This window comes from Chlorocebus sabaeus, chromosome 14 (assembly GCF_047675955.1).
Source record: "Chlorocebus sabaeus isolate Y175 chromosome 14, mChlSab1.0.hap1, whole genome shotgun sequence".
NCBI classification, from domain to species: Eukaryota; Metazoa; Chordata; class Mammalia; order Primates; family Cercopithecidae; genus Chlorocebus; species Chlorocebus sabaeus.
Window position 1 is genome coordinate 103,257,852 of NC_132917.1, and position 12,034 is coordinate 103,269,885.

The window sequence follows — 12,034 nt, forward strand, 5'->3', positions numbered from 1 at the left end:
TCTAAAAAATATTCAATAGATAAAAATGAATGCAGGAAAGGACAATAAACCAGGAGTGAAGGAGGGGAAAAGAAAAAATATTGTAGTATGGTAGATCTAAATCTAACCATAAACAATATTACATTGACTGCTAATGGACTAAACACGCCAATTAAAAGCAAGAGATTAATAGAACTGATTATAAAGCAGGGCCCAAATATATTCTATTTATAAGAAATGCAATTTAATTATAAAGACATAAATAAGGTGAAAGTAAATGGATGAAAAAAGATAAACCAAGCAAACAATAAGCATAAGAATGTTGATTTGGCTACATTAATATCAGTTAAAAGACATAATGATAGAAAGTATTAGAAAGATAAAGAGGGATCTATCATAATGATAAAAAAAGCTGACTAATCAAGAATACCTAAAAATTGTACATGTATATGCCCCTAATAATAGTGCAACAAAATACATGCATTAAAAATTGAGAAATTGAAAGGCAGAAAATGACAATTCCATAATTTTAGTGAGAGATTCTAATACATTTCTTTTAGGAAATGATACTAAAATCAAGTAAAATACCATCAGCAAGGCATGGAGAATCTGAATATTATCATCCACCTTGCCCTAATCCCTATTCATAGAATATTGTGCCCAACTACTGCAAACTCAACATTCTTTTCAAGTGCTTATGGTACGCTTAATAAAAACGACCATACATTTGACAACTAAAGAAGCCTCAATAACTTTAGAAGCCGCAATGCCATACAGAGTATATTTTTTGTCCACAACAGAATTAAAAATATATTTAAACTATCTAGGAAATTCTTAATATTTGGAAATTAAACAACACACTTCCAGATGTTTCATGGTTCAAGAAAGAAAATAACATTTTAGATATCTTTTAAATAACATTTAAAAGTACCCCAAAACAGAAATACTTCGAAGTGAATTTAACAAAGATATGCTAGATCCTTTCACTGAATATTATAGAACATTACTGACAGGAATTAGAAGACCTAAATAATATCATATTCATTAGTGGAAGAGTCAACATTTTTAAGGTATCGGTTTTCTCCCATTTTATCTATAGATTCAGTAAAAGCCATTCAAAATCCCAGAAAACATTTTAGTAGAAATTGACAAAGCTGATGCTAAAACTTTGTTTGGAAATGTGAATGACCTAGACTACACGAAACAATGTTTAAAACTAAAAAACAAAGCTAAAAGACTTATGTGATGACTTACTATAATGCCACGATAATAATAATAATTCTACACAAATGACAATATTAGTTAAAGAACAGAGATATAGACTATGAAAGAGACTGGAGAGTTTAGAAATAGACTTACATATACATGGTCAATTAATTTTTGGCAAAAGAACCAAGGCAATTCAATGGAAGGCAGTCTATTCAACAAATGGTGCTGAAAAAATCTGGTATCCATGTGGAAAACATGAAAATCACCCCTAACTTCAAGCTATATTTAAAAATTAGCACAAGATGTATCATAGATGAAATGGAAAAGATATAATTATAAATGTCCTGGAAGAAAACATGGAAGTAAATCTTTATGACTATAGAAACAAAGACTTTTTGACCTTGGAGTAGTCAAAAGACAGGAAAAGCACAAATTAAAACACACATAAAAAAGAAAAAGCAATGAATTGGATTTTATGAAAAGAAAAAGAAATGCTCTTCAAAATGCACAATCAGAAAAGCAAGCTACATATGAAAGAAAACATTCACTATACATGCATTTCACAAAAGACATAGAGAATATGCAAATAATTTTAAATAATTTTAGTTCTCAATAAGGCTATGAACAGCTCAATTAAAAATAAGAACAAGATTTGAGCAGATACACCATAAAAGATGATATATTTGTGGCCAGTAAGCACATGGAAATATGCACAACATAATTAGTAGTAAGGGAAATGCAAATTAAATCACAGTGAAATGCCACCCAGCCATTCGAATTACTAGAATTAAAAAAACTGACAATATCAAGTGTTGACGAGGATATGGGGCAACTGGAAATCTCATACATTTCTGGTGGTGTTCTGCAGTAGACAGTGTTTATCCAAGTCTACCCCAAAAGTCCAAGGAAGCTGAGAGGCAGATAAAAGAGATGGATATACCTAGTTTTTTAAGAAATAAACATTTAACAGAGACTTAGGAACAGAAGCTATGCTTGTGTCTTCAGCAGTGGTGAGACAATACGGTGGAGCCCCATGCCATTAACTCCCAGACTCAGGGCTTATATACCATAGAGAAGGAATGTGTAGAACAATTGTAGGGAAAGGCAAGAGTGTTGTATAAATCTGTCTATAGGCAGAATTTATGGTCAAAGTTGTTTGGGCTTACTGTACTTACTTTACTTACTGTAAATCAAGGGTACAATTTACAGTATATGCTTTTAAGAACAGTGGATAAAACAGAAATCTTAGAGGCATTCTTGGAACTGGGATTAATCAGAAATCAACATGGTGGATTAGCATCTAAGATGAGGTTGCTTTAGGCTCCACAGGTGGGTATATAAGATGATATGATGACTTTGTTTTTATTCTTTCTAATTTTGAGAGAGAGTCTCACCATGTTGCCCAGGCTGGAGTGCAGTGGCATGATCTCTGCTCACCTGCTCATTGCAATATCCATCTCCCAGATTCAAGGAATTGTTGGGTCTCAGCCTCCTGAGTAGCTGGAATTACAGGCATATGCCATCACACCCAGCTGATTTTTGTATTTTTAGTAGAGACAGGTTTCACCGTGTTAGCCAGGCTGGTCTTGAACTCCTGGCTTCAAGTGATCCACCTGCCTCAGCCTCCCGAAGCGCTGGGATTACAGGCATGAGCTGCCATGTCTGGCCTGATATTATGACTTTGAAAAACAATTTGGGCCGGACGCAGTGGCTCAAGCCTGTAATCCCAGCACTTTGGGAGGCCGAGGTGGATGGATCACGAGGTCAGGAGATCGAGACCATCCTGGCTAACACAGTGAAACCTCATCTCTACTAAAAAATACAAAAAAATTAGCCGGGCGTGGTGGCAGGCGCCTGTAGTCCCAGCTACTGGGGAGGCTGAGGCAGGAGAATGGCGTGAACCCGGGAGGCAGAGCTTGCTGTGAGCAGAGATGGCGCCACTGCACTCCAGCCTGGGCGACAGAGTGAGACTCCACCTCAAAAAAAAAAAAAGAAAAAAAAAGAGAAAAACAATTTGGCAGTTTCTTAAAACTTTCACGTCTACCATACTACCTAGCTATTGTACTCCTAGGTATATATGCAAGAGAAATGACAACATAGGTCTACAAAAAAGGCTTGTACATGAATGTTCACAGCAGCAACATTCAAACAGCCAAAAACTTGGGGGTGGGGAGTGGACAAGTATTCATTAACAGGTAAATAGGTAAATAAATGAAGAAAATATGCCATAACCAGATAATAGAATACTACTCAGGTATAAAAAGGAAGGGACCACTAATATCTGCAACAACTTGGGTAACTCTCAAAAACATCATGCTGAGTTAAATAAGCCAGAAAAAAAGGGTTCATAATTTGTTATTCAACTTATATAAAATGTAAATTAATCTCCTGTGACAATAATAAATTAGAGATTTCCTGGGGCAGGGTCAGAGAGAAGGATGGACTTCAAATGAATGAGGAACCTTTCAGGGTTCATGGAATTGTTCTATATCTTCACTATGGCGATGGCTTTATGGGTGTCCACAATGTCCAGTATTCATTCATTTTAGATGCAGTTTATCATATGTAAGTCTTTCCTCAATAAAGTTAACAAGAAAAAAAAAAATGTCAGCACATTTGGGATTGACTCTTCACCTCTGCTGAGCCCTGGTCGAAGGACTAATGGTTTTAGTCATTGTGTGAGTCTCTGCATGTTAAAATGGCTTTGCAAACTTTTACAGTGGCATCAGCTACAGGACCACAACTATTATAATGTTGGAAGGCTTGGAGAATCTTGTGTTAAAGGTAACACAAAAGGATCGTTTGCTGAGACAATGAGTGAAGAGGGAAAATCTAACCTTGTTCTCCATGGGGCTGTGGACATGTTTGAGATTTAGCATTGGCTGAGCTTTTCCCTTCAGTGTATAAAAGATACACACACATTATTGTGACTTGAAATGAACCCAAAGAAAATCTTTTGCAACTATAATGTTACCCAAAGCCTGGTAATTTGAAAGGTAAGAACTGTTTTTCGTGCAGTAGTAAGGATTGTGATTGTAAAGGCAGTCTTCTTAATTATATGTACTACTTTAGCTTCTGAAACTGCCATGGCATCTTCCTGGCAGGGCACACTGGTGTCCAAAGACAAGGCTGGTCCAATTGCCTTTCCCAGGCCATTGGAACAGTCTAGGTAGCTACTAATAATCTAACAAGCTATGTAAAAGAATTTTAGTTTATGGCAACAATATTCAAATCTTTGAGTCTCAGTCATGTTCTCTGAGTTTCCTTTGGATTTGAGAGTCAAATAAACAGTCAGGTTCCACTTAACCTCATTCAGATTTTCCTTGTCTGGGATTGTGGGGAGTGCGTGACTCCTCATTGTGGCTTCACTCCTTTCAGTGTGAGCTCAACTCCAACAGTGCAATACCCAGGCCTTCTAAGACCCATATGTGGCAGAAAGTGAAATTAGACTAAACAAACTCACCGAGTCGAGACACAACCACTAAGATTCTTTTGGATTCATTCAAAATCATAAGTCACATTTTGTTTCAAATACTCAGCCCAGGTTTTCTTAAAGCATGGCTTCAGCTTGTTTAAATACAATAGACCAGGATTTTAACAGTTTTGTAAACTATGATTGATACACAAACAGACCGATAGATGTTGTCCAGGTCCTTCATGGATCAGACACTCAGAGTGCATTAAATGTACAAGAGTTTTACTAGAGAAACTCCTGTGAGGGAAAATGGGGAAGAAGCCCAGGGGGATGGGAGAGCCCTCAGGTCACAGTGCAGAGTGATTCCAGGGGAAGGAGAGAGGGAAGGACAGAAGCTGGATGGGACTGTCTTTACTGCATTTCTTAGAGACTTTATCAAGCTCATCAGGAACCACAGACTAAAACATGTATCCAAGGAGTCCTTTTCCTTCCAGGAAGGGGCCTACCTCAGTGTCCCTGATAAGCTCCACTTAGCTGAGAATGGCAGATGGGAATCCCTGCAGTTAGAGATCTGAGGGGCTCCGACTGCCCCAGATAGAGAGGTGGGTGATAGCAGATGGATAGATGATAGATAGGTAGATAGATAGATAGATAGATAGATAGATAGATAGATAGATAGACAGATAGAAAATATATATCTATAGTAGTTTTCTCTAGGAGGGATTGTGGGACATTTGTGGGGCTTTTCCTCTGTTTTTTTGCTTCTGGACATTTCTACACTTTATCATGTATATTCTTAACCAAATTCAGTTTAAGATTTCTGCAAGTCTTTCTCTTTTTAAGTAATTCCTTTCCTAATATCAGAAAATCACAATGTCCATAGTATGTGTGTGTGTCTGTGTGTTTGTTGCATGTGTCTGTTGCTTGTGTGTCTGTTGTGTGTCTGTTGTGTGTGTGCGTGTCTATTGTGTGTGTCTGTATGCTGTACGTATACTTGCTTGGACCCATTGGCACCAAGCTTTCTGATTCTTCTTCATCTTCCCCAGGTTCCTCTCCTCCCAGAAAATACACTAGAAACTTATCTTTGAGGGAAGACGGCAAGCCTATTATAACCTTCTGCCCACATTCCCTTATCTAACCGTGCTTATTGGCTACTGGTTACTTATTACATTGAGCAATGAGTACTAATCCACACACTCAAAACCTGCATCCTAGGCTCTCTTAAGAAACGTGATTGAACCATTTGGGGAATAAGCCACAGTTTAAGACCTTGTAAAATTCAAAATAAAATTATCTGTGCTCTGAGAGATTTATAACGAAAACTTCTAGTCTGTAATACAAGTTAATTTCACAGCATGGTCATATTGTTTATAAAAGCTGTACTGGGTGGAATAGTGTCCCCTCAAAGATCCATGCTCACCTGGAACCTCAGGATGGGACCCTAATTGGAAACAGTGTCTTTACAGTTATCCTTATTGAAGGCAAGCTCACACTGGACTATGGTGGACCCTAATCCAATGCCTGGTGTCCTTATAAGAAGGTGATATGACACAGAGGAGACACACAGAGAAGACCAGGTGAAGATGCAGGCAGGGACTGGAGTGATGCACTCACAAACCTAGGAACAGTGAGGACTGCTGGCAGACACCAGAAGAAGCTTGTAAGAGGCAAGGAAGGGCCCTCCCCTAATGCCTTCAGGGAGCATGGCCCTGCCAACATCTCGAGTCTGGACTTTTAGACTCCACAACAGTGAGAAGATACATTTTTGTTAATTCAAGCCACCCAGCTTGTGGGACTTTCTCGCAGCATCCCTAGGGGAGTCATACAGGAGTCAAGGTAACAGAACCTTATTGTAGAGGTGCTTGTGGACCAAAAAGTCATTAGCAGAGGGCCACTGTGCAACCTCCTTGTGTGCCCTCCCCTGTCAACAAAGTACATTGGCAACGAAGCATCCTAGATGAGGATTGATGGCACTGGAGCTACTTCGAGGCATGCCCCTCACTGCCAGCTCACATTCCCAAGCCCAGAGCCACTCTGTATGATGTTTGATATCCGCACATAAGGGAGTAGCAAAAAGTGTACTGTTACATGGTGACTGCAGCACAAATATGTCCATCCCATAACCTGCTGCTTTTGCATCTATCTGTCCCTAGAGGACAGCCTCCCTCAAACAAACTAAGGCATTCTTTAGAAGGGAGAGCAAGGAGAAGGCCTTTGTCATCGATGCACTCCAACTGTTTATGATTATGAACAAAACAAGACAGTTGCCTAGGGACAACTTTTGCACATGATCAATCATTTACTGCCAACCTCTCTGTGAGAAAACATTTTTTTTTTCTTAAATAAGGTTGAGTTTCGCTCTTATCACCCAGGTTGGAGTGCAGTGGTGCAATCTCAGCTCACTGCAACCTCCTACTCCCAGGTTCAAGCAATTCTTCTGCCTCAGTCTCCTGAGTAGCTAGGATTATAGGTGTGCACCAATGGTGGTGCTAATTTTTGTTTTTTTTTTGTATTTTTAAGAGACAGAGTCTCACTTTGTCACCCAGGCTGGAGTGCATTGGCGTGGTCTCGGCTTACTGCAAGCTTCACTTCCCAGGTTCAAGCAATTCTCCTGCCTCAGCCTCCTAAGTAGCTGGGACTACAGGCGCACACTGCCATGCCTGGCTAATTTTTTGTATTTCAATAGAGATGGGGTTTCACCATGTTGCCCAGGTTGGTCTCGAACTCCTGAGCTCAGGCAATCTGCCTGCCTTGGCCCGAAAAGTGCTAGGATTACAGGTGTGAGCCACGGTGCCCTGCCTAATTTTTTGTATTTTTAGTAGAGATGGGGTTTCACCATGTTGGCAAGGCTAATCTCGAACTTCTGACCTCAGGTGATCCACATGTCTCGGCCACCCGAAGTGCTGGGATTACAGGCATGAGCCACCACGCCTGGCCAAAACCAACAATCTTTTATCATGAAGGTGATATTAGAGGGAATCAGCGGAGGTCAGGCTTACAGACGACCTGGAGTGGCCAGGACTAGGAAAGGGGCTGGAGGAGGAACGAATTCCTGTAGGCTGCAGACCACAGCAAGGGGTCAGTGTGCACACAATGCAGTGTGCGGTTCTGGTGAGTCCTGAGGATGAAGCCAAAGCCAGAACCCAAAGGCTGTCAGGCCACACCCGATATCAGTGGTGACACCGAGTGTCCCCGTAAGGAAGATGATTCCCATCTTGGAGAGATCAGAGTCACGCAGAAGGCCTGGGTGAGTCTGGCAGGGTGCAGCATGGGGGGCCACAGCCAGAGGGGACATGAGAGCCAACTGTGAAGGTGAGGGGCATCTTCAGTTCTAGAAGGTCCATGCAGTCCATCTGTGCCTCTGAAGCACGCAGAATACCGTCCATCATGGCCACGATTTCCTTGAGATTTAGCTTCCGCCCTCTGCTCTGATTTTTTGCAATTTTCCTGGTGTAGATAGAGGCTCAGAGGCATGTACGGTGGTTTCGCAGGACTCTTGAGGGGCTGATATTCCCAAAGGTCTTCATTTCTGCAGAGATCTTCGTTCAGCTCTTCTCTTATGTCTCATTACCTGTACACCTGCTGCCGCTTTGCAGGAGCTAGATCATAGTTCTGGGCTGTGGAGTGGCATGAAACAGTGATAAGTAGATTCCTGCAGCTTCAAAATAACATTGAAATACATAGAGAAATAATGGGAAAATTCAGAGAGCGTGTCACAGATGCTAGAGTTGTTTGGGGGATTTGATGAAATGATGTGTATGGAGGGAATAACAGTCTAGGTGCAATCAGGTAAGATACACCACATGATAGGTTAAATAAAGAATGTGAATGCATTATAAAATGTATTAACTATAATAAAGGCATAACTACAAGATGTAAGGAAACTCTCTGTGTACCCTAGGGCTGAGGGAGGGCACCCAAGGAAGGACACGCTTGGGAGGGGTTCACCTCTTACTGGAGAAGGTGTGGACTGGCCACTGGGTAGCAGAGAAGTTGGCTGGTTTAGCCAGACTGGAGCTGGTCTGGAGTTGCTGGGCAAACAATCCACCACCCTCTGGAAGGCAGGCAGGGCCAGACATCAGTCAGCAATCCCTGTGCCGGGGCTGCAGTGGGAGCCTGCACTTGGAAGATGGCAGAGAATCTTCAAAAGAGCAGGTGCATTGGGAGAGGGGGAGAAGGCTCTCAGAGCGTGGGCTGCCGGGAGCGCTGGGCCACAGACATGTTGCGCGTGGGCCGTGCTGGGGTTTTTTGCAGACAGGTTATGGCCAGGCCGAAGCTGTAGGGTTGCAGAGGGATCACTTTCAGGGCCTGTGGCTCAGGCAGGATCCGCTGGAGTTCCTCACACCCACATGGCTGACTCTCCCCACAGGCCCCAGAAAAACTGCAGGAAGGCCCTTCCGCCTGCACCTGAATGTCCTTTCCTTTTTTTTTTTTTTTTTGAGATGGAGTCTCGCTCTGTTGCCCAGGCTGGAGTGCGGTGGCGCAATCTCGGCTCACTGCAAGCTCCGCCTCCCGGGTTCACGCCATTCTCCTGCCTCAGCCTCCCCAGTAGCTGGGACTACAGGCGCCCGCCACCACGCCCGGCTAATTTTTTTGTATTTTCAGTAGAGACGGGGTTTCACCGTGTTAGCCAGGATGGTCTCGATATCCTGACCTCGTGATCTGCCCGCCTCGGCCTCTCAAAGTGTTGGGATTACAGGTGTGAGCCACCGCTCCTGGCCCTGAATGTCCTTTCTAGGCCCTCTATGGACAGAGCTTAACTAGGTACTCACTTTAAAGAAAAAAATGCTTAAAGGAATTCCACTGTCTATTATAGAACACAAACGGAACGGTACATTTGGAGTTTAGAGGCAATAAATTAACTGCCCCTGAAAGCTTAGCAAAGAGACCAGCACGTAGTAGGGGCTCAGTGATTGGAAGTTGTGAGTATTACACTTTTTATTCAGTGAGACCGAATACATCTAAATTATTGGGAATACAGTTAAAAAGCAGTCATCTTAGTATTTTTTGTTGTGTAATTTATTTTTGTGTATTACTCAACTAGGCACAAAGCTGAGAATCAGCATGCAAAGTATTCCTAGTTTCTGTTCATAATTCATATTTATTTTCTCTCCTTTTTGTCTAGGTCTTATACAATATGTTAATTGCCTTTACAAAGATGCATAAATTTGAAGACATAGAACCTGTCGACATTTTGGCTGGATGTGCCCGATTCGTCATTGTGGGGCTTGGAGGCGTATTGTTTGGCATCGTTTTTGGATTTATCTCTGCGTTTATCACACGTTTCACTCAGAATATCTCTGCAATTGAGCCACTCATCGTCTTCATGTTCAGCTATTTGTCTTACTTAGCTGCTGAAACCCTCTATCTCTCGGGCATCCTGGCGTGAGTACAAACCAAGGATCAAGTCACATAGTAATAGAAAGAAAGTTTAGGACCACATCACGTGAACCGGGCAGCTGGGAAAGACTTGACGAATGACGCTAACCCTCCCAGGTGTTGCAGGATTTAGGAGCTTCTAAACTTTTATAAAACCTGATTCAGGTTCTTTGTCAAACGAACATTCTCTCCAATGTTTGCCTTCGTTGTCTTCTTCTTGTGATTTGCCTGAGGAAAGCATAGCAATTATCACTTCAATTTAGAAGGCTCAGGAAAGCTGGTACAGAGAAGATCTGGGGAAACTTCAAGGTTAAATTCTCATCTCAGTAGTGTGTTTTTTCCTTGAAAAGTGTTTTTTTTTGTTTTTGTTTTTGGTTTGAGACGGAGTCTCTCTCTGTCACCTAGGCTGGAGTGCAGTGGCGCGATCTCTGCTCACTGCGAGTTCCGCCTCCCGGGTTCACGCCATTCTCCTGCCTCAACCTCCTGAGTAGCTGGGACTACAGGCGCCCGCCACCACGCCCGGCTAATTTTTTTGTATTTTTAGTGAAGACGGGGTTTCACTGTGTTAGCCAGGGTGGTCTCGATCTCCGACCTCACGATCCACTCACCTTGGCCTCCCAAAGTGGGAAAGTTAATTTTAAAGTTGAAAAGAGGCATGCCTGAGGGACTGCCATTCCTGAGCTCTGCCTTCCTCTGTGCCCCTCCAACCACATCATGCAGCCATGGCTCTTCAGTGTGGGATGAAACTAGGCAGGTGGGATCAGACTAGAAATCTACATTTCTTGGCTCTAATGAAAATATTTTTGAAATGCATATCCTTATGTCCTTGTATCCTTGAGATGTTTATCTTTGAATGAGGCTTCTCAGCATGGCTTATTATATCTGGTCATGTTGTCTTCTCTATGACATTATCTTTCTTTCCAGCTATTCAGGCTGATACATTTAATTTTATTGTAGAGAAATACCTCTTTCAATTAAATGTGATAGTGTAAACTCCAGGCATCTGTCACTTTCCCACCTGGAAAATGATCAAAACTTCTAAGACAAGGCAAGTTTTTTTCTTTTTCCCATACTTGCTTGATGGCTCTAGAGCAGAAATATTTGAAATAAAGCCAATAAAAGAGAACCTTGCATTGCTTTAGAAGTTTTGATCATTTATGGTTGGGTTGGAGGAAATGAGAACCTTGCTGAATTATTCTGTTATTTTGGTTTAAGGCAGAGTAAAGCAGAGTGTGAGTTGGGACTGAAAACTCTTCATGAAGAGGGCAAGAGAGAAGCATTCCGCATTGGGTGTGCCCATGGGAATTACGTGTCCTTTTATTTCACCGTGCCACGCCCACCTTCCCACCACATTCAGCTTTACCTTGTAAAGATCCCTTAGGGAGGGAAAAGAGGGAGAAAGACGATCTGTGGACAATCCGCAGCCACAGAAGGGAATAAGGGAGATATTCCTGCATCAACAAGGGCTTCATGCATCTGTGGCATCGCCTGTGGGGAGGTCATTTTGTGGAGGGGGAAAACCTCATAGATTTTCTCTGAGACTCGACTCTGCTCCTTTTATAGAATCACAGCCTGCGCGGTAACAATGAAAAAGTACGTGGAAGAAAACGTGTCCCAGACGTCATACACGACCATCAAGTACTTCATGAAGATGCTGAGCAGCGTCAGTGAGACCTTGATCTTCATCTTCATGGGCGTGTCCACCGTGGGCAAGAATCACGAGTGGAACTGGGCTTTCATCTGCTTCACCCTGGCCTTCTGCCAAATCTGGAGAGCCATCAGTAAGAGACAGCAGGACCCCAGAGTCTCTGGTCCTGCTGCATTTTCAGTTCTTTTATTCCCTTCTGCAATGTAAAAATTGGAGGACTGAGTAGATGCTAACTGGTTTTACCGGTTAGGGTAGACTAGGCACCTGGTTGTGAGCAGGAATCTTTCCTGTTTGTTCCCTCAGTCAGCTGAAAGTAATTATTGGTTGATCGGGTTCTGCACTGAAGCAAGGTCGGGGCAAGGAGTATTTTATTTAATTGAAGAAAGAACTTTCACAACTACCTA

At 42.2% G+C, this 12,034-nt stretch overlaps 1 protein-coding gene across 1 annotated transcript in view; it reads left to right on the forward strand.

The window, feature by feature from the left end:
- Nucleotides 1-12,034, forward strand: part of SLC9A4 (solute carrier family 9 member A4) — a 59,899-nt gene that overhangs the window by 19,882 nt on the left and 27,983 nt on the right. Inside the window, exons 3-4 of the mRNA XM_008008269.3 lie at nt 9,729-9,988; nt 11,546-11,763. Of these exons, the coding sequence (XP_008006460.2) occupies nt 9,729-9,988; nt 11,546-11,763 (478 nt within the window). The remainder of the gene's footprint in view (nt 1-9,728; nt 9,989-11,545; nt 11,764-12,034) is intronic.